At 43.7% G+C, this 27,186-nt stretch overlaps 1 protein-coding gene across 1 annotated transcript; it reads right to left on the bottom strand.

The window, feature by feature from the left end:
* Positions 1-755: 755 nt before the first annotated feature.
* ASIP (agouti signaling protein) lies at positions 756-27,186 on the bottom strand. Its single transcript, XM_050314151.1, has 5 exons — positions 27,134-27,186; positions 24,638-24,681; positions 3,073-3,275; positions 1,780-1,841; positions 756-953 (listed from the first exon to the last, which is right to left on the bottom strand). The coding sequence occupies exons 3-5, from the start codon at positions 3,224-3,226 to the stop codon at positions 777-779; spliced, it is 393 nt and encodes a 130-aa protein (XP_050170108.1). The 5' UTR covers positions 3,227-3,275; positions 24,638-24,681; positions 27,134-27,186; the 3' UTR covers positions 756-776.

The raw sequence follows: 27,186 nt of genomic DNA, 5'->3' as shown, positions 1-27,186 counted from the left end.
GATGCCTGAATTCACCCTTGGGGAGGGTTCTGGGAGCTGCCCATAGTAGGAAAGGACAGAGAAAGGGATTGATTGCTTATTGTGCTTTGCTTCAAGATGCACATGTGGGATATACATTCATTTTTGGGCTGATTTTTCCTTTCTTCCTCCAATATGTCTTCCTGCTTTTTGGTTTTAAATGCACAACGTCCTTGGCAGCAGGAGAAGAAGGGCTGAGGAATTGATTCCTGTGGATATGGCTGGGGAAAAAAAACCCTGATTGTTATGTTCTGAGGCACAGGTACATTTAGGGTTCAAGTATACATGTCTTTTATACAGCTGGGAGGTGCTGGTTACTGCAATGACTACAAACCCTGAAGGTGGATGGACTGATGCTCAGCTGAGGATGATTGAAAAATTGCCTTATTTTCAGGTAGAATAACCTAAATTCTTGTCCTGATTTTTGTTGAATATGTGAAAAGGGTTATGACCCTTTAAAAAAAAAAGCCAAACCCCCAAACAATCCCAAAGCACTGAAGAGTCCAGAATTCATCCTAAAACAAGCTCTTTTGCTAAAAATACCCAATCACTGTTGATCTCCCTGGCTGTCTGCTCCCTGAAATAACATCCTGGTTGTGATACCATTAACCCCATAAAACCCCCCAGTCCATTAAATTTCAAGAGGGGCAAATCCAAGCTTCAGAGCTCTCTCCTTTGCCATGCACATGGGGCAAATCTGAAACACCCACTCGAGAAACTAATGAAGGACAGGAGGTTTATTGTGTTCCCAGCTCGGTTTAGCACTTGGGGTTTAACATCAGGCACTGGCAGATGGTCTGGAAAATTCGGCATTTGCACAGAGCACAGTAGTTACAGCAGGAATTCAGGTGTGGCTTGCAGGTTTTGAAGGTTGGCACACAGTTGGCAGCTGGTGGGGGCCTTGGTTTCGGGAGCGTCTTGCGTTCGGCGTTTTTCTGGAAGACAAAACCATGAGAATTCCTAGAAAAGTGAAGGGAGATCAGGCCCCAGGGGTCAAGAGAGGGAACAGAGGGAGGGTCTGGCTGGAGGTGAGGAGGTGGTTGCTGGCAGGGAGGCCTGGATTAGCGACACAGAGGTGTGGTGGGACTGGATCATGGGAAATGGGGGCTTGAGAACAACCTCCTGAGCAACATCATCAACCTTGTGAGCCCTGGATTCTGGCCATGACTGGGCAGGGTGTTGGAAAATGGTCTGTAAGGAAGACTGTGGCAGCAGTGAAGAAAGGGATAGAAAAACACCCAAAGATGATGAAGTTATCAGCAAAACTAATTAGGGTGTTGTGCCTGGATCCCCAAACTTTTCAAATGAAAGAGTCCCCCAGCCTGCCCAAGGGGAGTTGCTCCTCTGTCTGTGACCAGGAAAGGTGGGAAACTTCGGGTTGTGCCTGGGACCTGGGAGGGATCTGCTGGCTACAGGCACGCTGTGCACCTCTGGAACTCACACTTATGGGATAGTTTGGATGGGAAGGGATCTTTAAAGCCCTTCTTTTTCCACCCTCTGCCGTAGACACCTTCCCCTAGCCCAGGCTGCTCCAAGCCTCGTCCAAGCTGGCCTTGGACACTTCCCAGGGATGGGGCAGCCACAGCTTCTCTTTTTCTTTCCACCTTTATTATTTTGAGTGTGGTTTTACAGTATTTAGAGCTTCCAGCTCTGTGTCAGTTATTTAACTCAGGGAATGGCCTTGCAAATGAATGCACAGAGGGAAACTCTACATGTAACAAACCATTCCAATTCAACAATGTTTTCTGAACAACCACCTACCTTGGAAGATTTCTTGTTCTCTGCCTCTTTCCTGCTGACTTTCTGGGATCTTCTGGTTAAATCTTCAATGAGAACAGCACAACATAGTATGAAAACAATTTTACAGCACGTTGTTTCCTTGAGATAATCCTATTTTGGGGTGAGAGAAGGTACTGCCACCTCATCCCTGCGTGTGTTCCAGTGAAGGTGTTCAGCTCATGCACAGAGTGACTGAACTCCTGGTGCTCGTGCAAAGCAGAAGAACACTGATGTTTGTATTTTAGGAGAGAATTTTTACACTTTGTTTGGTAGATGCAAACAGGGAACAATTTCAGAGAAATAAAATTCAAAGTCTCTGTGTAAAAGCACTACATGTAAGTAATTAATGATTGGGATAAAAAGCCTCCATATCCCCACTGATAAATGGTGGCTCCTCATCTATTCTGGTGTGCTCTACCAATATATTTTTGAATATTTACTAATTGCTAGGATTTACAGAGTCACAGAGTGAAGAATAAACAGTTTGGGCTGGTTTGAGGGGTTTCATTTATTAATCATGAATTTTTATAGTTGGGGTTATGTACCTCTAAGAAACAGTGTGTGTGTGGGGGAAACCTGTCCTTCAAGCATATAAAGTTATTGTTGCTTAATAAGGGCAAGCCTTAATAAAGGTGTTGCACTAACTAGATAACTGATTTGGATCCAGTTCCAGCTGGAATATTGAGTGTTCTTTGAAAAGGAAAATATTTTGTGAAGAAAAGAGATAAGCTTTGCCCCAACAAGGTTCTTCCCTAACAGGACAGAGTAAGAGTAGGGATAGAGCTGGTCTTGTCTTGGATAAATAGATAACCTCTGGCTCTCCCTTGCAGTGCTCTTTTCTTCCCTTGGTTAAAGACCAGATAAACCAGATAAACTGATATTAATGCCTGTTAATACTGTTGATTTCTCTACCACAAGAGCAGATACTTAAAAAGACACCACATTATGTTCATATTTTTTTAAATACAAGAGATTTTCAAAGGAAGATTATTGCCCATATTAGCAGACAACCACTTCAATATAAAAAGACCTGCAGTATGATAGGACCTGAAGTAAAACCTGTAAAAACTAAAATAAGTTATCTGATGTTTAGTCTTTTTTTTTCCTCTAAACTGAGGGTTGTCACACTGTCCTCCTTGGGTGCTGGAGCCACAACAGCTCTGCACTAAGGCAGTTGTAGGACATTGCAGTGTTATCCAAATAGCCCACAGGGATCAACAGCTGCATTTTCTGCAGATCTTGTTAATTGGGCACCCAATGGCAGATTTTACTCACCTACTATGGAGATGGGTGGGAGATCCGAGAGATCCATTCTGCTGCTCCTGGACAGGTTGCAGTCGGTCTTCTCCTCAGTGACCATGTGGGAATCAGCAGCCCTGAGCAGGCTGTAGCAGAGCAGGAGGCTGAGGAAGAGGTTCTTCCTTTCCATCGTGGGCAGGAAAAATTCCAGCGTCACGGAAGCCGAAGCCGGTCCAAACCTGCACGTGGAAGGGGTGCAAGGATATGGATCTCAGAAATGGTTTTCTGTCACCCTGTGCAGCTTTAGCAACAAAACTTGGACAGTTCTTCTACTTTGTCTCTGATACCAGAATACCCAAGTTTTGAAGTCATCAGAGTAGAAAAACGCTGTATCAAGTAGGGCTCTCTCAGACAGTCTCTTTCTCCTGATTCTGTTTTCTAAAGGTTTGTTTTCCCAGAAGATGTGGGAGATCTCCCAGGCGAGTTTTACAACAATGTATGACCGAGGGCAGAAGCTCAATCACCTTTTCTTTTCTCCCCCCAGAAAATCTCATTTACAAATTTGTCCTAGAAAACACAGAAAAATAACAACAATTTAAAAAAACCCCACCCCTTCCCCTGAAAACACAAACTGTGTTTCCCAATAGTGGCCCTTCACCTCAGGCGACGCTCCCAGCCCGCGGTGACGCAGCGAGGGGCACACGGGTCGTGTCACCAGTCTGGACTCCTCTTCTTGTAGATTCCTTACATTGTCGTGTTTCGAAGCTGATTTTTATTTCCCTGTGTGTTATTTTGACGCTGTGTCAGAGTTATGGGAGCTTTTCCCCCTAGGGGCACTGTCAGCCTCCAGATTTATGGGTAGCCTCTTGGCAGGGAAAAGCTACTGGTAGCAGTAAAAGGAGGGAGTGAAACCAAATGTTTTGAGCCATTCATCTGGTTGTAATGACTTCCTTACTGGAGAGTTAAAAGATGAAGAGTTTCTGCGTTGGAAGGGCTTCAATCTGGTCAGTGCTGCTAACACAGAATCTGTTGTCTACACAGAACCTGCTTTTATAGCCCCCTCTGTTCCTTGTGGGATGGTGAATATTATGCTTCTAATTTCAAGTGTTTGGGCTCAGTTCTAAAATTGTCTGTTCTACAGGCCATGCTCATGGAATAAATCAGTGCTGGGTGCATCGATGCTGCTTTCTGTGGTGGTTAGAGCTGTGCCATGGGGATATTCACCTCTGCCCTGGAGATGGGCTGGGAGAGCTGGGATTGTCCAGCCTGGAGAAGAGAAGGCTCCAGGGAGAGCCTCTTTCAGTGCCTAAACAGGCTTATGGAGAAGAGGGAGAGCAACTTTTTCTGTGGGCAGAGAGTGATAGGACAAGACAGGATGGTTTCAAAGAGATAAGAGAGAGATTTAGGTTGGATTTTAGAAGAAGTTCTTTACTCAGAGGTTAGTGAGGCCCTGGAATAGATTGGCCAGAGAAGCTGTGGCTGCCCCATCACTGCAAGTGTCCAAGGCCAGGTTGGATGGGGCTTGGGCTAGTGGAAGGTGTCCCTGCCCATGTTGGAACTGGATGATCTTTAAGGTCCCTTCCAGCCCAAACCATTCTCTGTTTCTATGATCCCACACCTATTAGGACTCCAGTGGGATTTGCAGGGAAGCAGGTGTTGGATCCTTTGTGGTTTAGACATCTGCATGAGCTGCAACTGAAACAGAGCCTGGAGATGTACAGTGGGAGATTAATCTTGGGAAGGGAGGGCTATGATGTCTGTATTTCAAGTGATGCACAGCTGGTGTTGTTCAAAGCTGGAGTAAAGTTCAGACCCCGGCTGGGCCATGGTCATGGCTGTGGGTAAAAGTCTCCTTTGAACCAGTTGATTCCAATTTTGTAAAATGAGATGGGAGGAATCTTTCATTTGATCCCGAATCACCTCCCAGAGAAGAAAGTACATCTTATTTAGAAGAACATAAAAATTGCAATAACCAAAAGGAACAAGTCTTCCCACAAATACTGAGTAAAGGATCAAGGTGGCCTGTCTGTGTTCATTCTTTACATGCCCTGATCTTGCAAACTCTTCTGCAGAAGTTCAGCCCTTGTCTGTGGCAATTGTGTAATGGAAGTATGTGAAAATATTTGCTAAGGCAGGATCCTACCCTGATCTTTTTTGTCTGTTCAGAAGAAATACCCTTTTATTAGCTTTTTCCTGTCCCCTTTCACAAAAGGTATCCAAAACCTCAGTGACATTTCTTGGTGCTCCCTGACAACTTCTCTGTCACATGGCTTTACATGTAGAAAACCATTCAGGTCAGAACCATAACCATTCAGGTCAAAATTAGAACTTCTTTTCATAGACCTAATTTTACCACCCTGAGTGCCCCTGGTGATGTTCATATTCCAAATATATGCTTAAAAGTCATGAAAGACCTAAATAATAGCTGGTGTGCCCAAAAGCTTGTCTGTGTTTTCCAAATATGCAGTTGGTCAAATATAATATATTATTAAAAAATCTCAGCCTGCTTAATGTTTAATTTTGCTGATTTTTCCAGGTCTGGGCATACAGGGAAGGAAGATTTTTTTTACAGTGAGGGTGGTTAAAACACTGGCACAGGTTGTCCAGAGAGATGCTGATGCCCCATCTCAGGAATCATTCAATATCAGTCTGAGGGTCTTTGGGCAACCTGGTTTAGATGAAGATGTCCTTGCCCACGGCAGGGGAGTTGGACTAAATGACCTTTAAAGGCCACTTCCAGCCCAATCTGCTCCTTGATTCTGTGACACAGGGCTTGTCTATGGCAGGTTGAGGCAGACATTTGGGCTCTAACTCTTTCCAGGCTCTGGGCTGGGGTGAAGAGAGCAAGCTGGGAGCTGGGAGCTGTTTTGCTTTCCACATGGTGGTGTTCATGCTGTAGATTTTGCTTCTTTAAGCAGTGTTTTAGCCTGGCTGCAGGAAATGCTCTATAACACACCTGTGATGTTCAGACCAGCCTGTGCTGCCCAACTCCCTCACGGAGCCCTGGCCTGTCCCCAGTGAACTGTTTAAATGAGCTTCCACCCCAAAATGTTGTTTCCATGGTATTTCCACGTCTTTATCTCAGCAAAACTGCCAATGGATGTGATTGTATCTGAGCACAATTTTGCAGCCTGCATCTGTTCCCTTCAGACAGGGACATCCAAACCAATGCTGGGGTGGAAATGCAAACCCAACTGCACAGGCTGGTTTGAAGGGCAGGTCCTCTCTGAGCAACCTGATCTCCTTTTATGAGCAGGTGACCCGCCTGGTGGATGAGGGGAAGGCTGTGGATGTGTCTGCCTGGACTTCAGCACAGCCTTTGACATCATCTCCCACAGCACACTCCTGGAAAAGCTGCAGCCCAGGGCTTGGACAGGGCACTCTGTGCTGGGTTAGGAACTGGCTGGAGGGCCCAGAGAGTGGTGGTGAATGGGGCTGCATCCAGTTGGGATCCAGTCACCAGTGGTGTCCCCAGGGATCAGTGCTGGGCACAGTCCTGTTTAACATCTTTACTGATGATCTGGATGAGGGGATTGAGTCCATCATTAGCAAATTTGCAGATGACACCAAGCTGGGGGGAGTGTTGATGTGCTGGAAGGCAGGAGGGCTCTGCAGAGGGACCTGGACAAGGTGGATCCATGGGCTGATCCCAATGGGATGAGGCTCAACCAGGCCAAGTGCCGGGTCCTGCCCTTGGGCCACAACAACCCCCGGCAGCCCCAGGGCTGGGACAGAGGGGCTGGAGAGCAGCCAGGCAGGAAGGGAGCTTGGGAGTGTGGAGGGACAGGAGCTGAACAGGAGCCAGAGTGTGCCCAGGGGGCCAAGAGGGCCAAGGGCTCCTGGCCTGGCTCAGGATCAGTGGCAGCAGGAGCAGGGAGTGATTCTTGCCCTGCACTCAGCGCTGGGGAGGCCACCCCTGGAGTGCTGTGTCCAGCTCTGGGCCCTCAGCTCAGGAAGGACATGGAGGGGCTGGAGCAGGGGCAGAGAAGAGCAACGAGGCTGGGGAAGGGACTGGAGCACAAGTGCTGTGAGGAGAGGCTGAGGGAGCTGGGGTTGTTGAGCCTGGAGAGGAGGAGGCTCAGGGGAGACCTCAGCACTCTCTGCAACTCCTGACAGGAGGGGGGAGCCAGGGGGGTTTGGTCTCTTCTCCCAGGAACCAGCAGCAGGACAAGAGGGCTCGGTCTAAGCTGTGCCAGGGGAGGTTTAGGTTGGACATTGGGAAGGAATTTTTTCCAGAGAGAGTGCTCAGCCATTGGAATGGGCTGCCCAGGGAGGGGGTGGATTCTCCATCCCTGGAGGTGTTTAAGGACAGACTGGATGTGGCATCAGTGCCATGGGCTGGGAGCCACAGCAGGGTTGGATCCAGGGTTGGACTTGATGATCTCAGAGGTCTTTTCCAATCAGGTTGATTCTGTGATCCCATGATTTTATGAACCCTTGTGCACAGGGGGTTTTTTAGCCAAAAGCACCTGGTTGGTAGGAACTGGCCAGCTTTGAGTGATTGTTTGAACCCGGAAAATGCACATATTGGTGAATATTTGATCTGAAAACTGTGTCAACTGGCTGGAAAGGGAATGCTCCTTGGAGCAGAGTGGTCTGTGAGTTCATGGAGAGGTGAAAGGGGAGGAAAGTGGAATCAGAAGTCAAGGTGAATAAAGAGCTGCTCACAGCCCCAAACCTGCCAGAGCTCAAGAAGTGTTTGGACAACACTCTCAGGTACATATGAGTCCCTTCCAGCTCTGTGATTCTATGATCAGTCTTGGGATTAATCTTTTATATCATATTGCAAAACTCTTGCCCTAATTTGATTTTATTTTGGTTTTTTTTTGATTTGTTTTTATTTTTCCCTGGTGTTGGTGTTTTTTTGTTTTGTTTTTGGTTTTGTTTTTGGGGTTTGTTTTGTTTTGTTTTGTTTTTTTCTGGCATGAAAGAGAAGTTTGCTTTTCCATTTTGCTCATTATTTTCCTAATTTTCTTCTGGGACTCATCAGAGGCTGATTAAAGCAATCAAACTATTTTCCTTACCTCCAGCAAGCTTCACATCTGGTTTTCTCTGAACACTTAGATTTAAAAGAGTTTATTTTCCTTTTGAGCTCCCAACAATGGAGAAGTAAATTGTTTTAATAGTATCTTGAAAGGGTTGCAATTAATTTCTTTAATGATGCTAAAATGCATGGGGAGAACTTTACCACATGATTTTTATATTGTTGGTTATGGGGACTTAGTCTTGACCAGCACTGAAATTTAACCACTGGACTTCAACTGCAGTTCAGCAAATTATATATGGAAATAATTAACATGTGGATGTGGCCTTGATTGTCAAGGGAATGACAGAATTATAATTATTATTTTTATTATATATTTAAAACCAAAACAAAGGTGGACATTTGAAAGTTTGTTGACTATCACCAGAGTGCCCTTTTCTGTGCCATTTCCCCTCTGCTTTGGCTTCTTATATTTCATACCTAAATAAGATATTTTAACCCTTGCCCCAGTTGCTGGTTTTCACAAACATTCTCCCTGAATGTAAATTTGGAAACATTTTTCTTTTCTCAGTCAGTTTTTTGTGATGTCACATTAAAAGCCTTCACGGAAATTTGATTTCCCCAGGAAAACCCTGTGTGTTCAACACTTCTGAGGGAAAGTCATTCCTTGTCCCAGCTGATTTCACTCTGTTCAGAGATTTATCTTCATCCCACAACAGAGTGAACAGTGTGAGACATTCACACAAAAAGTCTGCCATAAACACTGGGAGGGACGAGCTGAAATTTTCTTAGCAGGTCTGGCAAATTTGGACCAACTCATAAACAAATCAGCATCATTATAAGGAGCTGAGAACAGCTGCTTAGAAAAATGAGATGTTAAAGTAGGTGAACAAAGACCAATAAAAAAAATAGAAAACTGTGTGGCAGCCTCAGTAACTCACTGACAAATCTTCACCTCCACTCTGCTGCTGAGATCCTGCTTTGAGAAGGATCTCAGAACCATTAAGGTTGGAAAAAACCTCCAAGACCATCAAGTCCAACCTTTGGGAGAATGCCACCATGCCCATGAAACCAGAGGATATGACAGAAAAAAGAGGAATGAAAGTTAAAAAAAAGGCACAAGGATGAATGGATGCCTTGAAAGATGTTGAGATTTAGAAACAGTGAGAGACTGAAAAAGTTACAAAATTAAATGTGGGGTTAATGGGATGGCTGGGGATCTTCTGAGGGAATTTCGTGGTCACCTGGGCCAGTGCTATCCAGGCTCCAGAGCAATCCCATCTCAGCCACTGGGTTTCAGTAAAGGAATAGAAGTAAAAATGGAAATAGTAAAGAGTAAAAAAGGGGCATTTGGAGGGAAAGAACCTTCCCAAGACAAACAGAATTCCCAGTGCTCCAGGCAGTGCCCTGCTGGCTCCAGCCACAGGGGTTCCTCTGCCAGAGAAGTTTCCTGACAGCAGGTTAGGGTTGACTTCACAGAATGCACAGCAAGGACAGATGCTTTTTAATGTTCTAAAGGGCATTATCAAGATGTGAGAACACATGAATAATACAAAGAAATAGCTGCTACTCATCCTCAAACTGCAGAATAATTTAAATTAAAATCGATGCAAAACAAAGGTCTCCCCCCAGAACAAACCTGGAGGCCTTGTTTGGGATCTAACCTGAATCTCACTGAATTTCAATTGTTTCATTCAGTCTGGGGAGGAATGGGCTGATAATCTTAGTCCCCCTTTGTGGTATGGGCCTCTTGTACACCTCTGAGCTTCTGAGTCAATAATGACATGGTCAAACCTTGCAGGGAGTTTTTGGGATTTGGGTAGAGACCCAAATTCCTCCATCCCCTTCTGGTGTTCTCCCGTGCTCCTCTGGACAGCTCTTTGCCATCCCCACCCAGCACAGCTACCCTTGTTCTGCAGGCAATTAAAATATGAGAGAAGTTGAGTGAGAGCTTTATGTATATATATAATATATATATAAAGCTTTATATGAGTTTTATAACACTCTGACAGTGTTATCAAAACATGACTCTGCAGAATGCAAACACAATCTCAACAGCAGCTCAGTTCCAGCTGGATTAGGCTCGGCCTTTGTGTGTTGAGGTGGCTCCTTCTGTTCCTCTGTCATGTTCTGGTCTTTGAGTTCTTTGACCACCTGGGGATCAAATTTTTGTGCTTTTCAAGCGCAATCACAGAAGGCAAATTCTTGAGCACACCCAAAAGAACAAACCCAGGAATTTCTGATTCCCCAGGCACGTGGATATCCCATCCCTGGAAGTGTTCAAGGTCAGGCTGAGGGGACCCTGAGCAACCTGGTCTAGCAGGCAGTGGACTGGAACTGGGTCATGTCTAAGGTCCCTTCCAACCCATCCCATTCTGGGATTCTATTCTGTGATTCTACATCAGGGGCTATGTTTTCCCCAGTATTTGGTTCTACTCATCTTTTACTGAAGTGCAACTTGGCAGTTGTGATTCCCTGTTCACGTGGCTGGAGGAGGACCCAGGAAGGTTGTTTTATAGAGCCTGCCCTCAGACTGAGGGGAAGGGTTTCTCTGGGATTGCCCAGGAGGTTCAGTTTCCAAATGTTTTCTAATCTTTATCCCCTTCAGTGACTTTGCCAGGTGATGATGCATCACCCACGAAAGGGGAAGGTTATTCCTCAATAAGGGAGGTTTTCTTTTGTGCACTGAACTGAACTGAAGAACTGGAAGAGAAATCATTTATATTTAGTGATTCCATAGGTTCAACCTGTTCACCTGAGCTGGGAAAAGGTTAAGAAGCAACCTACTCACCTCTCAAGAGGGGAAAAAAAAGACAAAAAAAGTATTTTCCAAGGGGAAGAAGAAGGTTTAGAAGAGTTTGGCTCCTAGATACTGAAATAAGACAAGTTTAGAGTAAGGAATTACCAGATATGTTATCACTTGGTTTAATTGAGACTTAAGTACTGAAATGCAGGCAGGGTCTGCAGCCTGTCATGGAAGAAATGTGACCATATGATCACATTCCAGCTTTGCTCCCTCCTGGAGACTTAAGAGCACGATGTTTACCCAGTCCTGTCCTGGGCATTTCAGGCTCTTCTAAATCATCGCTTCAATAAGCACTTCTAAATCCATTGTAAACACACAGCAAGGAGCACAATGCCTCTGTTACAAAGACCACACCATTCATCCTGAGCCCAGAGAATCATGAAATAGAAACGATTTCTCTCCCAGATCTTCAGTTATCCAATGGCTCTTCTGCTCAGTTTTCTAATTTCTCATTAGGAGCAGAGGGAGAGCTCCTTTAGGGACCTCGACTATGCCAAATAATCTCCTTACTCCACTCTAGTTGTTTCTAATCAAGTTCTCTATCTTCTACTCCAAAATTTTGCCAGGATCTGAGTCAAACCAAAGCCCACATAATGGCTTTATTGTCCAGAGAGCCATTAAATTAGTGGTAATTCTCCCTGTATTACTGCAAGGGAGCCAACTCCACCAGCTTAACAATTAGCACCTACTTTAAACTGGATTTTTAGCCTTCCTTCAAGGAGCAGCTGATTCCACAAGTATGGAGTGAAACTGTGGGTTTGTGGGTGGATTGATGACTCAATCAGCCTGCTTATTCCAGAAGGATTCCTGCCCTAAGGACTGGAGGGGGAAGGAATCCTCCTCTCTCTCATCTCAGTTATGAGAAGCTCCCATTCATCTGCCAGCTTTGTGGCAATTGTTTAGACTGTTTGAGTTAAAACAACTTCAACACCTGCCCTCTGATTAGCTGATGGAAGGTAAAGTGTTTTTAATGTCTGTGTTTTTTAAATCATGTGTTGGATACATGGTGTTATTAGGGGGAATGATTCCAGGGCACTCCACAGACCCTGCTTGGAATTTAATCTGCCTCCAAAGAGTATTATTTTCCTTCCCATATTTAAGTAATTCTAATATTCTGATTTATTTTTAACAGCATTAACCTCTGATAGCACTTCATCCTTTTAAAATTAAATATTTTCCTGGTCGTAGGGCTGTTTAAAACTCAGGGGCAGGACTCTGATTGTTTGAAAATGTACTTCATACTGGGATTTAGGGAACTTTATAAATCATTCTAAGAGTGTTCTGGCCTGTTCCTCATTTTCTTCATGTTTAAGTCCTTTCCTAGCTCATTTGGGGGAAATCTAAGTTATAATTATTTCCAGCTCAATGGAACTGCCTCGAGAAGGACGGGCATGTGAAGAAGGGGAACCAGTGAAGGGTCTGTCTTTGAAGACTGTAGGAAAGAGGAAGCTGTGAAACTATTCCTGCTGCATTTTCACTTTCCAGAGAGAGACCTATACAAAATACTCATCCCTCTACTGTTCTGTAAGAACTTGTATATTGTCTTGATTAAGAGACATTGCTTTTTTGACAGTCCTTCTCTCCCTGTTCGTGACTTGATGGAGGCTTTACAGACCTGGACACATGAGATTTCCTATTTGTGTTCCCTATAAAACTTCTATTTTCTTTGGGTTTTTTTATTTATATATCCAGGGGCAAATTGACTTTTGTTACAATCAAGGCATCTAAGAGGTGAAGTTATTTTATTTTAAATAGGACATGAGTTAGGACATATTTGATCTGTGACTGAGGGAGGCTGATGGTGAATTCACCTCTTGAAATCCTTTGGGCAGCAATAATCCTTCTGGCCACAGTGGCCACGTGACAAACAAGAACAATGGTCAATTTGCATGATGGTAGAGCCAAAATTAATTCACTCTCTGGTTTTCCCTGATAAATTTCGAGCAATTTCCTTGGAAGTCAAAGGACAGAGCATTTCCACAGTGCAGCTGATGGAGCTGGGAGGTGCTGAGTGCCACGGGAGCCCTGTTTGCAGAGGGTGGAAAGCAAAGTGAGGAACAGGAGCTGTGGTTGTTGGTGGAGGCTCCCACCGTGCGGTGCATGAGCAGATGAGGTGCAGCCGTGCTGCTCAGTGCTGATCAATCCAGGGTGTTGTATCCAAGGATCCAAGACTGGTGCGGCACCAACAGGCTCTGCAGCCTCCTACCTGCTCCAGGTGCTGAGGCTGCTCCTGCTCCAGGCTGGTTCTGAGCCAGCACAGCTCTAGCCTGGGATGAGGATGCTGGGGAGGTGCCTCCTCAGGGAGGCTCCCTTGGATGCCATGGAGAAGGAGCAATCTCTGCTTAGCTGATGGTAGATGGACCTGCCAAAGGGAAACTCGAAGGGGCTGTGACTAAAATTTAAAAAAGAATGTTAGGTCTTTCGCTTGTATTCCCTGCATAATGGAATCCCTAAATATCCTGCTCCTCTGCCTGCCTGTACCCTTGACATCCTCAATGAGAGAATTAATCTTAGTTTGAAGGTACCATTTGCATGTTGATGACAGGTGTTGGCCTGGCCCAGCTGAAAGTGCTGAGTGGCAGGGAGGGGAGACCTTCCTGGCACAGTCACTGGTGCCTGTGGGGAGAAACAGAGGTTCCTGGACATTCCTTCCCCATGCTGGCAAGGTGGTGTTATCCTGATTGTGGCATGGACACACAGGAGAGGTTGGAGCCCTTAGATTTGCATGTAGTAGCCGCAAACTTTATCTGCTGCAATCATGTGCCCTTTTAGAAATGAGGAAATGGGAAATAAGAGCAATGCAGTTGATCTTATTCTTGTGTCTGTGTGTGGAAAATCCTGGGATCAGGGACTTGGGTGTCATATCCCATGTGGAGGAAAGACTTTGGAGCAGTCTTGGGTACCTCCATGAGATCAGTGAGAGGACTGGACTGTCTCTACAAAGTGCTGTGGGGCACAGCATTTTCAGGGGAGGAGGGAAATCCATGTGTGGCCCAGAAGTGGGAAGGAAGGATGAAGGTAAATGTCTGGAAGTGGTAATTGATAAACTGCCCATAGGAAAACAGCACACGCTCCGAGGAGGAGATAACAACGGACAAAGGAAAGAACTGTGGACAAACATCCAAGGAAAAGAAGGGATGTTGTACATCCAGGGTGGGAAATACTGTCCTGGGAAGCAGGAATGCAAAAGGGTTTGGGAGCTGTGGTGGAAATGAGCTCACAGTGTAGCACTGCTGTCAGAAGTGTTAATGGAGCTCTTGAACGGGAAAACTGGAGCAACTTCAATAGGAGAGGGGATATCTGTTTGAAAATGATGTGGCTGTGTCTGGAAGACACTCCAAGAACTCCTCTAATTGAGAGGAGTTTGGATAAATCAGAAAAAAAAAAATCAGAGGAATGCAAAAGTATGACTGAAAACCCCACCCTCTCAGAGTTCGATGTCTTTATTCCCAAAGGGAAAACGTGGAGTGTCTCAGTTCCTGAGCAGATTGGCAAGCCTGGAGAGAGGATGGGGTGACAAAAGGCTTTTCAAGCAAGATGACAAAGCTCTAATGAGATGAAGTTGGCAGAAATAGAAACCAGGTCCAAAAATATGTCCAGGATCTGGACTGCTCTTGTTTAGTAACATTTTAGAACATCTATCCAAAGGCTTTTCTCCTATAGAATCTTGAAATATATGTCATTTTCTCTAAGCAAAATTGCTGGGAATTACATCATTGTCTGTATTATGTGCTAGCTAATGACCAGACCTTCAGTGTTATTTATGACCTTACAAGTCTCTGAACCTGTGCCAGGAGTGGGGATGTTCACTTCAGCTCTGGTATTTTGGGGTCACATAAAATCCTGGAGACAAAGATGTTGCTTTTACAGTTATGGCTCTACAGTTTTCCTACCAACTTGATCTGCCTCCCCACTTATTTCCAAGTGTGTTTTTGTTTTGGTTTTTTGTTTTGTTTTTAAATTCTGATGTCTCCTGAAAGCCCTTTAGGCCAAAGGAAAGAAATCTTATTTATCTCCAAGAGTGTCAGGTATTCAGACTTATTCAGGAGCCCACTGTAAAATTTAGGAGGATACAGTGAAACAACAAGCTTTGAAATTCAGCATGCAAATGATAAAAAGCTCAGGGTGAATCTGTAAATAATATATACATAGGGATTATTTAGAGATTTATACATAAAGTAGTAACTGCAATGTATGAAAAAATAAGTACATCGTGTGTTGTGCTCAGACTCCCGAAGTTGCTTCTCTGCCTCTTGGTGTAAACAATAGAGTAGGAAAAAAGGCTTTGTAGATCCTGCCTGATCTGGGCTCAGCAGAGTGCCTGGATGGACTCTTTATCTCCCGTTTACAATCGGTCCCAGCAGGGAAGCAGATCTGCCCAGCACAGAGCTTTGTTTCACTTCATCGGATGCTGCAGCTGTCGCTGGGGACAGTTCCCCACCGGGGGTTTATCACCTTTTTAGTTCGCCTTTTAAGCGAACACATTTCCCACTCCCCCACACACAAAAGGCAGGGCTGTCGCTGCCAGCTCCGCGTTCCCCGAGGGGTTCCCCCCCTCTCCCGGAGCATCCATCCCTGCTGCCATCACCAGCTGGATCACCCCCTTCCACCGGCACAGGGGATGCCCCAGTTACGGGAACCCCGGCAAAGTTCGGGGCAAAATCAGTTTAAAAATAATTGTGCTCCGCGGGCAGAATCGGAAGAGGCTGCTGTGTGAGCACCCACGTGTTGTTCACGGGGATGATCCCACTGGCAGCGCAAAACCGGACCTCGTATTCTGCTGAACGGTTAAAATTATCGCGCTGAGTGGATTTGAAATGCTTAATGAAATACCAGGGTAAATATCTTAATTACTTTCAGGTGAGAAAATGTCAGGTTGTTTTTTTGCTGTGGGTTTGCGGTTTTTTTTGATTTTTTTTTTTTCCCCCACGGCATGAACGTTTCAGAATGCAGAAAAAAGCAAATGGAAAAGGGCTCGTGAGTGCTCCCCGAAGAGAGCACTGGTCAGTGCTGCCTTCTGCTCCCTTGTCACCCAAATTCAATAGACTTACTGAATTATTACAACTTATTTCAAGTTAAATAAAACTTTAACCACGCGAGTCAAAGAAGTTTTGGGGAGGAATAATGTGATTTGAAAAAAAACCCAACCAAACAACAAAGAACCCCCAAAAAACAACAATCCAGTCCAGTCTGGTTTTTTTTTCTGTTAAATCTGCTTTTTTAAAGGAATGTTGCTAAAACTCAAAAATTAAAGTTGATCAGTATTTCTTCTGTGAAAACATCCTACGAGAGCATTTGCATTCAATTAACCAGGTTAATAATTTAAATTAAAATAATAATTATAATTATTTAATGTTAAACCCTATTTTGTCAAGGGTTTTAGCAGGTCTTTACTCTGCAAAATTTTGGGGGGCTAATTCATGCCTGTAGTCACTTCTGTGACTGTGCATAACAGATAGAAGGGAATGCCAAGGATAAAAATTTAGACTGAAGCTGGGAAAATTCTTCAGTTTTCAGTGGGCTTTTTCTGTGCACAAAAAACAAAACAAAACAAAACAAAACAAAACAAACCCACAAAAAACCATACATTTTCCTTAGTTAGCTTCCCTCTCCGTCATCATTTCTGTATTTTTGCATTGGGACTAGAATGCTTTGAAAACTTTCTGAGCCTGATTCAGTGGGGAGAAAATAATTATTCTGTGAAGGGGAAGATTCAGCGGGAAGTGAAACTTTGATATTTGGAAAGGCAAACTAAGAAAAATCCAAAACGAAGTAACAAGCAACAACAACAAAAAACCCAAAAAAAAAAACCCCAATCAACCAAAAAAACCAAAGCCAACCAACTACCAAAAAGAAAGCTGAAAACCACTTCCAAACCCAAATGACAAATATCCCCCCTCAAACCCAAATAAGCATCAAAAGATATTTTTTTTTTTGAGAGAGAATGATTAAATTGCCCAAAATGTAGACGGGAGAGACTTCAAACTACGCAAACAAAATGCACAGAACTCTGCAGGGGAAGGAGGGGGACAGACCCTACAGTCCAATAACGGCCCTACAGACCTTTCCTGTCTGGCTCAGAGCATTTCTGATCATTTACAGGACGCCCAGAAACTGCAAAATCGCTGCAGGGCCCCAAAGGCACTTCAGAAACGAGGAGCTCTGCTTTGCTTTCATCGTGTGCCTGAAAGGCACGAGAAAGGGAGACCTGCAAAGTACAGACAGAGAAATAAAGCAGGGGGGGAAAGCAGATAAAAATCTCGAGAACAGGACGAAACGAATCCGTTTAGGAAAATAACAAACGCAATAAAACGAACAATAAAAGTGTTTGTTCTCAAGTGGCTGCAGGCGCTGGAAAATTGATATACAAGTGCTGGAGAAATTGATGTTGAAAGAGAAATTCTGGTGTTTCAAACAGCAATCGTAAATTATTTCTGTATTCCTTATCTTATTAACTGTGTAAAGCAACTGCTGCTCGCTGAACTTGCACAGATTTAAATAATATTAAGAATACTAGTGGAAGATGAGACAATTGGATGTGTGTAGTGTGGCATTATTTCTGTGATGTGCTACAGAGCGAAGTCACAGGGAGAGTTAGAAAAACAATTATAGTCTGATATTCAAAAAGAGATATTATCACTCCTAAAATAAAATAAAATCTAACCTCTTTTAATCTTTCTGGAGTGATGAAAGCTTCAGGAAAATGAAGATTTATTTCAATATTGTATTATAATTTTATTTACTGCACTTAGGGAATAAAATAACGTAGCTGATGGATTGGAACACTGTGAAAACACAGCTTAGGAAATGTATGTTGTTAATGTTAAAATCACATAATAAAAAAGAGTGTAGAGATAATATAACATCTAAAATAATTTCAGGGAAAAGCTTGGATACAAGTAGATTAAACGAAAAAGCAAAATTTGCAGCAAGAAAAAAATCCCCAAAGAGGCAGAAACACCAAACGCAGTCGAAGCAACCGAATTGCAGCCAGTGCTGGAAAACAAGGGTTTGAAGTTGAACAGAAAACTGGAGCAAATAAATGCAGAAGAGCAAAAAAGGTAAAGTATCAAAGTTCAGAGAATTTTAAAACTTTGCTGCTTCCCAGAGCAGAAGAGGATCTGCAGGACCGTTGGAGGCAAAGGAAGACAAATCTCTCCGGTGCTGCAGCAGCAAAACACGGTCGCTCCAGTGCAGGCAGCAGCGTGGAAGGTAAATGTTTAAAGGTTTGGGTCCTACCGAAGCAGAAAGCTGTTGTTCTGTTCATCAGGCCCTCAGGCCAACCAAGGCTCCCTTGTCCTGCTGATCCACAGAGGTCTCGGCAGAGCTCGGAGCGGGTTGTGCCCCCGTTGGACTGCAGCGCTCCTGCCTTTATCTGAGCGCAGGCACAGGCATCTACCAAATTCTAAAGAGGATGGACAGTCTATTCTACTTCAATTTCTGCTTTTTCTCAGGCCTTTTTTTTTTCTTTTTTTTTTTTTCCTTCTCTCTTCGCTGGTGGAAAGTTAACCCTCGGCCCCTCCTTTTTCCTCCCATTTGAAACCCGCCAGTAGAGATCTGGTCCCGCCGTCTTCAGGCAGAGGTGATTCCAGCTGAGGTTTTCCTGCCACTCAGGTAGAAAAAGATGGATAACAGGGGAGTGACTGAAATGACCTGGTGATAAAAAACCATCTGTTGCTTTCTTTAGGACTCGTTCCTGCGTGTTTCCGTGTCTGGCAGGGAAGATCACTGGGAGTGCTGGGCATCTGCACGAGCAGCTCCTCAGCTGCTCGCTAGGCAGCAGAACTGGGAGATTTTCATTGATTAACTCCACTCCAATGAGAGAGTTCTGTGGAGTCACTAAAAGCCAAAACACTGTGGAGGAATGGTTATTTTTTCCTGCCCTTGATAAAGGCAAGTACAAAGACTGGCTGAGTTTACCAGAACGTGGCCGTATTATTGAAAACATATCAAATGTCCCTTTATAATGCCAAGGGTTGAATTACATATCACCAAGGTATATTAATACTTTCTGCTGGTCATTTTACTGCCATGCATGCCTCATGTGTGCTATGAGGGGGGATTTTTATGCCTACTTGGTAAGTTCTGTGGGAGGGCATAGATAGAAATCAGGAATCATTAAGCTCTTTAGCCACTGACAGGACTGCTGGTATTTGCAGCCTGGGGCACCAAAAGCTTCAGATTGGAAGAAAGGGCAAATCAGCAATGGGTTTTTCAGAAGCTGAGTGATCAAATTTGATTTAACAGCCTCAGGAGTATTTGTATAATAAAAATTGATGGGGGGTTGAGGCTCTGGTAGGAAATAAAACCGCAGTCTCTTTGCATTTCTCTGTGTTATTAATAAGTCTATATTTTAGTGCTGAGGGTCTCATCAGGACTATTCAAGGGTTGGAAAAATACCTCTTTTGAAGGTCTTTTTAATAACTTCTGTTTTGTCCCCCCTCAGTCACCCTCTAAAGTGTGGCGGTTTAGGTGAGAGAGATGACACTGAGGCAACACAAACAGACTTGACAGGACTTGAAACATTGGCAAAAACCCTGGGGCCACACAAATCACTGCCTTGGAGCTGGAGCCACTCCTCACAACCCACAGACTGGAGAACTTTGCACATATCAAAAGTTGTTTATTTGTTCCTTTACTGCTTCAGGTTGAAGGCCCTAACAGTTTATGACGTGCAGTGTTTCTGAATGTAGAACATCTGGGGATTTCTGTTCCTACTAAAGGAAGTGCTTTTTCCAAAAGGCATCCAAAGTATTAGCTTGGATCCTGGGACACTGAGGGATTACCCAGCAACAGAGTTCCTGCAGGACCCAGAAATGGGAGGGGGTGGGTGTAAAATGGGGTTTCTGTCTCACAGAACCTGAACGTGCTCGAGAGGCAACGTTTAAGGGACCGAGTGGACATGAAGATGATGAGGAAAAATACCTGAGTGTTGCTCAGAGTAGCTTCTCAGAGAAGCTCTGAGAAGACACCCAGAACAGCAGGAGGAACACAGGCTGGCATGAACATAAGGAAATTCTGAGGCTCTTGGGAAATCAGATGTTTTTGCCTCGTTCTCTGCTTGTGCTGCTGCACTTTTGTTGGGTGATGAATATAGAGCATGGCAGAACTGCTTGAATTTTTAGGGGGTTGGAATGTTAGTTGTTAAAATTGATATCTATCCCCTGAAAAAATTTTAACAGCAACCAAATTCTCCATCTGAAAGGAGTTTCAATGACAAAACTTTATGTGCTGATATCTGCGGGGGAATTTACAGCATCAGCAATTTCCTTTCTTTTGAAAATGCTGTTCTCATTCCATTCCTGAAGTTCAAGTTCAAAATGTTATGTGTTTTTTTTTTAACATTTAAAATAAAAACTTAGTCTAAATTTCCAAAGTTCCCATAACATAAAAACTGTTTTTCAGACACTGCTGTTATCTCCAGTAGGGCCAGATCCTGCTCTTTTCTTCTCTTCTAGCCTTGGGGCCCTGAATTTACATCTCATTTTACTGCAGATATTTATGGGAGGTAATTAATTTTCTCATTTAAAAAAGAAAGAAATCCCAGGGATTTGTTCTGTGCTGCTTTGAAAGGAAACTCAGCTGTCACTGTGGAGTATGGCTTGGGCTGTCAGACATGATGCAGGGAGCCTGGTTTGCATTCACTGTACCAGTCTTGTGAAAAATATGGGGTGTGAGCACGTTTGTGTCTTCCTCTTTTGGCTTTATCTCAGTCAGTGTTTAATTTGCTCCCTGGTTGGCTCTTTTTATTTTCTATTCTCATGAGTTTCCAACAAAATCAGTGGATTTTGCCTTTCCTTATTCACTCCCTTCTACAGCTGGCACACCTCAGCTTTTCCTCCTCTTCTTCTGTACATGAACACGTTCTTCTACGACTTCTGCTTTCCCATATTTTTCACTGTTTCCTTTCCTCTCTGATTAGTTTTCAGACTCTTTCATTTATTCACCTGTCTTTATCTGTCTTTCCTTTATCCACCTCATTTTTCTTAGGATCCCTGCTTTTTGATCTCTCTCCATTCCCCCTGTTTTGCCAGCCCCCTTATCTCCTCATAGTTTCTCCTGGCTGCCTCACCATACTCTTCATCACTCTTTGTTCTAGGGCTCTTTTCCTGCCACCTCCTTCCTGGGCCTTCTCCCCCTGAATATATGGGGTCTGTTTGCATTCAGAAAAGGATCAGTGTGTACCCATCATCTGCAAAGGCCCCTGAATAGTCTGTGGATTGTTACAGGTCATGTTTTTTAATGGCTTTGCACTACCTTGTAGAAAGATTTGATGTCTTCTGTGTGTGTTTGAGACCCGACTCCTCTCAGCAACATCTCTTTGATGTTGAAGTCGTGCTCACGTGACAGAAAGCAGCTGACCCACCCTAGTTTTGCTGCATTTGTTCAGTGAAAGAATGTAATTTATTAATATTTTATTAGTTACATTAATGAATTTATTAGTTTCAATCTCTGTTTTCAGATCTAATTGCAAATGTTTTTATCGGGAAACCATCGCTATTCTGAAAACTTTCCCAGCTTGGCTTAAGGTGTTTTTTTCTAATATATAAATAAGAAAGTTAGAAGCCCAGCTTAATCAGAAGTTGCTGTTATTTACAAGTCTGACACAGGTTTTAGCAGGCAGGAGGTTCTCTCTCTCTGTGATGTGTCAGTATTGGCAGGCCATCTCAATGTATCTGCTGGAAGGATGATCTGAAGGGATAGTTACAGATTTCACATGCTTGTGCTGCTCACTCCTCAGGGGAGAAATAACACGTCTTTGGGCAGCAAGAACAGTGTAATGGAAAACCCCAACACAGCAAAATCCAATTTTCACGTTTCCATGCTTTGAGATTTTTTGTTTGTTTGTTTTTTTGTTTAGTTTTGGTTTTAAATCCTGGGTGTTTCTCTCAGAAGAAAAAGCTCCAAACCCTCTGTACTTAACAATAACTTGCTTTCATCCTCTAATGTTAAATGACAGCATTGTGCAATACCAAGTTATTAAGCGTCTAGTCCTGAGCCATCCAATTACTGTGTGATGTAAATAAAACAAAACCAGGATTAACTCAAAAGTGAAATTCTGCAGTTGAGACGAGCAAAGCCAAAGACTAAAAGTTCATTAGAACTAGATGAAATTCACATCCACAATGGCAATTAGCTTGAAACATCTTGGCATTATTGGAGGAGGATATGGATAATGGGCTTCAATATCCCTGATGATTCTCTATTTCTTGAGACAATAAACCATTTGTGCTTTGAGGCTGCTTCCAGTTTTCTCAATCAACCTCATCTGAGAATGGCTGTTGATCTGATAATTTACTTGTCCAAACGTGTTAGTCAAGACAGGACAAAAGCAACAAGGCCAAGGCATGGGGGTAATCCAAGGGATGAACTTGTCCTAAAGGCTTCCAGGAATTACAACCACTTAGTGGAGATCAAACACGTCCGAAAGGGTTTAGTCTGAGCCAGGCATCACAAAATACAAATCAAGCAGGCCAAAAATTGTTAATTTATGCAAGGTGGCTAGAGAAGGATAAAACCAATGAATGTCCACACACAGCAAAGCACCTGCTCACTTCACCTGGGCCCCAGGTGCAGTGCAGCCCCTACTTAAAGTCCTTGGGTAAAGAACAATGGAGTAGAATCATGGAATGTGCTGAGTTGGAAAGGACCCACAAGGATCACTACTAAGTCCAGCTCCTGGCCTTGACAGGACCATCCCCAAGAGTCACACCCTGTGCCCCAGAGGATCATCCAAACCCTCCTGGAGCTCTGGCAGCCTTGGGGCTGTGCCCACTGCCCTGGGGAGCCTGTTCAGTGCCCAACCACCCTCTGGGGGAAGAACCTCTTTGTAATACCCTGCCTAAACCCCCTGACACAGCTCCAGCCATTCCCTGGGGGCTGTCCCTGGTCCCCCCAGAGCAGAGCTCAGTCCTGCCCCTCCTCTGCCCCTGCCCAGGCAGTTGGAACTGCAGGGAGGTCTTCCCTCAGTCTCCTCTTCTCCAGCTGAACACACCAAGTGCCCTCAGTGTCCTCACACGGCTTCAAATCAAGGCCCTTCCCCAGTTTGTTGCCCTCCTCTGGACACTCTCAAATGGCTGAACATCTTCCTTATGTTGCGGTGACCAAATCCACTCTGTCCATCCAGCTGGGGTTGCCCCATCCCAGGGGCAGAATGTGGCCCTTCCCCCTGTTGAACTTCCCATGGTTGGAGATTCCCAGCCCTCGGATCTGTCCAGGTCTCTCTGCAGGCCCTCCCTGCCCTCCAGGGACTCAACAGCCCCTCCCAGTTCTGGGTCATCTGCAAACTTGCTCTGTGTCCCTTCCAGTGCTGCATCCAAGTCACTGATGGAGATGTTGGAGAGCACAGGGCCCAAGATGGAGCCCTGGGGAACCCCAGCAGTGACAGGTCACCAGTCTGATGTCACCCCAGTCACTGCCACCCTCTGTGCCCGACCCATGAGCCAATTGCTCACCCAGCACAGGATGTGTTTATCCAGCTCTGGGATGGACAGTTTGTCCAGGAGGATCCTGGGAGACACAGGATCAAAATCTTTACTGAAATCCATAAAGATCACATCAACTGGCTTCCCTTGATGAAGCAGGCAGGTCACCTTGTCACAGGAAGAAACCAAGTTGGATAAGCAGAACTTTCTTCTCCTGAAGCCCTGCTGGCTGTGGCCAATGACTGTGATGTCTTTCAGGTGTTTTTCAGTCCCTCCCAGAATAATCTTCTCCACAACTTTACCAGGCACTGAAGTGACACTGGAGTCACAAAATTCACCAGTCCCAGTCAGCTGGGACCTCTCTGGATTCCCAAGACCACTCAAAAATCATCCAGAGAGGTTGTGCAATGACATCTGTAGCTCATCAGGCCCCACAGATTTGTAGGATCCAGCTTGAGCAGCAGATCCCACACAACTTGAGAGTCGACTAGGAGTTAATAATTCTCACACTCATGGTCCTGCATTTCAGGACACTGAGACCTTCTTGGTCTGACATCTGTTCTGATGACAGAGGCAAGACCCCCAGGGGTCTCAGTGCCCTGAGAACCACATCCAGTGCCCTGAATCAGTTTGAGTCAGTGCCATGTCAAATGAGACATTTTCTTCACTAGAAACCTGGGAAAGCAAATAGGAAATAGCTGGCAAAAAGTAAAGACTTTGCAATAGAAGGAACCATCAGGATGGAAACTCACAGTTTTTACACCTAATGTTTTAAAAAGGGGACAAATTATCAGTGTCAAGCAAATTCTTCTCCATACATGTGAAAATGGATAAGAATAATCAAAAATAGAGTAAATAAGTGCCTGAAGCATCATGAGAGGATGAGGTTTGAACAGTGCAATGAACCATGAAAGTTCCTTTGCAGAAGGGCTACCAGCACTCAGTGAGGTCTCTCATTCTCATAAATATGAGCTCTTGATCCCTCCTGAAAACAGATAACTTGGTTAAACAGGTTATAGCTGATCTAGTTCTTGCATTCGTGTAGGAGTAAATGTAACAAATATCCCAGAAATACCAGGTTATGCACAACTGTCTTTGCAAAAGTCAGTGGAAGGCAGTTTGAGACCTTTGTCATTTCAGTGGCACATCACTTGCTGCTAGTTCTGGGGAGTTGCACTGCTGTAAAATCAGGTTTTTTTCTGTAATAAGTCATGGAGAAGACGGGCATGTTTGGAGACCATTCAGAGAAACCTTAGCACTGGGAGAAGTGACACGAGAGTGATTCAAGTGAAACCAACCCAATTTATGCTTCTGAATAAAACAGAGTGAATAGCTGCATTGAATTTTGGGATAATAATGCTACATCAATTCAGGAGAATGTCTTACCTTTAGGTTCGAGAGGTCTGGTGTTCGGTGGTTTCTCCTCAAATCTGTGAAATCAAAACAATCTGTTTGACTGGAAGAAGTCAAATGGAGTGAAATCCACACGTGGTTGGTACTGAATTTACTTCAACGTAAGAAAACCCCAACCTCCCACTCCCTGTTGATATTTGATGGTCACTGTTGCCACAGATTCTCTCATTACTTCCAATTGCTTGGAAATTCAAGCTTGATTCTGCTTTCATAGAAAAAAAAAGTGGCAAAACTTCAAGGGATGTGTTCTTAGTTAAAAGGTTTTTCACGTGCCTGGGGAATAAAGACAGCAAGAGCAGAGCTTTAGGAATGACAAAGGGAAGAGGGAGGCAATAGGAGCAGGAACTGAAAGGTGGCAGATGGACAATAATCCTTGTCCAGTAATGTTTTCAGGACTTCAAACTGTAAAGGTTTTTAGGGAAGGAATTTTCATTACTCTATGAATACCTGCTGTATTTCTGATCACTGCAAAACTAATCCACGGTGCATCATTATGGCTCAAAATGTCAGATATATGCACTATGTACATATATATTCTCATGTAAAATGAGGTTTCCTAAGTGCTTTACATTCAATTCTGATATTCTTTGCATTTTAAATTACAAGCTCTAGCGACAGTCATGACCAACTCATTAAAAGAAAAATAACATTTTCCTTAAATAACTAATTTATATCCAACATTCACAGTTTTGTTAGTTCATGCTACAGTCCTGGCATTTTTCACACCTTAGTGATTTACTGTGCTGGGAGGGATGGATCTGAACATTAAACCTGAACATTAAACCAAGCTGTCCTGTTGGTATCCCAGAATCTCTGAAGTCAATTTTAGTTGTTCTTTTACACCTACTTTCTAACTAATCCCAGAAAATATTCAGTAATGCTTGCCATATTATTCAGTATTAGACAGTTCTTATTAGTGCTGATGGATGATTGGAGATAAATCTGTACATTTTTTTGTTGTGAGGGAGTCTGAAACCGAGGGGAAAAAAAAATCTCCCGGAATTTTCGATTTTTCTTTTCTACCATTTAAAAATTAAACAATGGGAAATGAAGATTAACAATCTAATTGCCCCACAAAAGTTATCAGAGATTGCCATCCTCCTCCAGCAAGTGGAGTGAAAGTTGTCAGGAACTTCTGCTAGAATTAATTTTAAAGTGTAAAAACTCGCTCAGCCTTTGTGCAAGAGCCGCAAAACTGTGGGGCCGTGAAATGAGGCAGCACATTTAGAGTCATTAAATCCTTCAAATATTCACAACTTCCACCTTTTTATTTGCTGTACTGGAAAGGCAGGGGCATCTGATCTCTGTTAATGCCATCAGTGCGTTTGCAGTTTTCAGAATTTTACGTGTATCATAAAAATGTCTTGTATAAATCTGAACATACACGATGATGGATCATGTTTATAAATAAGAGTTGCTGCTACAACCACAAAAAAATTCTGCTAATGGTTTAAAAGAACCCAATCTAACATTTAGTGAGATCCCTCAAGCAGAAAACTAGATTTAACTCTCCACAATGAAAAAACTACTTATTCTCCCCCTATAATATAAGGAATTTGAGACCAGTACAAAACAAAACTCTATAAGAAGTAAACATAGTTTTCATATGAAAAGATATTTATAAACGTTAACTGTCCAGTTTCTAAAGGCAAATCTATAATTTAAAATGCAGAAAGGAAATACTATCTTGCCCATAAAGGAGATTTGCAGAAATTAATATTTTAATGTAACTAAAAATCATCTCCTTTTTTAATATATTCAGGTTTTATTTCACAAAAACTGGTAAGCTGCTATTACCTTCATGTTTCAACCACACAGTGCTGCTGTTTTTAAAGTAAATTATATGTATCTATTTAGGCCTACATATCAGCAGAATATTTTAAACTATGGGTTACTCTGGCCCCTGCATTTTCATTTTAGCTTGCTAAACAATCCATGTCTCATCTACAGTTTTCACTGGGGCTGTATCTTCCTAAAATATTTCATTCTAATTTAGAACAACGGTGAAAAAAAATACATACATTTATTAATAACTTATGAATAAAAGCAAAAAATCCTCTTAAATCACCAATAATTTACTCACCCCGGGCATGCAGCTGAGGAAACTCTAACTTCCAGACAGACCTGCAAGTCATAGCTGAAGTGCTGTACATTGAGGGGCACTTCTGGCTTCTCTCATCGCCAGAAATTTCACTTCACAAGCCAAGTGAAACTAAACCCTACTCCAAAAAAAAAAAAAATCCTTTGATTTATCTAGAGCTTCTCAGGTAACTCATCTCTTGGGGCCTTTGCACAGAGTCATCTTCCTTTGACGAGTAAAACCAGCGCAGCCAAGGGGGGGACGGAAGGGCTGCGCTGGCTCCTGGCCCTGCGGTGCGAGCCCGGGGGGCAGAGGCACGGCAGGATTGTGCTCACACATCTTTGTTTAACCCCGTTAGAAATGAACCTCCAAGGGCATTTACCACGTACCTCTCTCACAGGGCTTCTGCTGGCTGCGCTCGGGATGTTCTGGTCCTGCTTCC

Source organism: Myiozetetes cayanensis, unplaced genomic scaffold, assembly GCF_022539395.1.
Source record: "Myiozetetes cayanensis isolate MyiCay16 unplaced genomic scaffold, myiCay2020 scf19, whole genome shotgun sequence".
NCBI lineage: Eukaryota > Metazoa > Chordata > Aves > Passeriformes > Tyrannidae > Myiozetetes > Myiozetetes cayanensis.
Note: the sequence above shows the minus strand (reverse complement) of the source record. Positions and strands in the feature narration are given on the sequence as shown.

Coding starts and splice junctions, on each gene's coding strand:
- ASIP (XM_050314151.1), bottom strand. CDS start 3,226: ATGGAAAGGAAGAACCTCTTCCTCAGCCTCCTGCTCTGCTACAGCCTG. Junction 1,842..3,072: donor CCCACCCATCTCCATAGTAG/GTGAGTAAAATC, acceptor TTCTCATTGAAG/ATTTAACCAGAAGATCCCAG. Junction 954..1,779: donor AGAACAAGAAATCTTCCAAG/GTAGGTGGTTGT, acceptor TTTGTCTTCCAG/AAAAACGCCGAACGCAAGAC.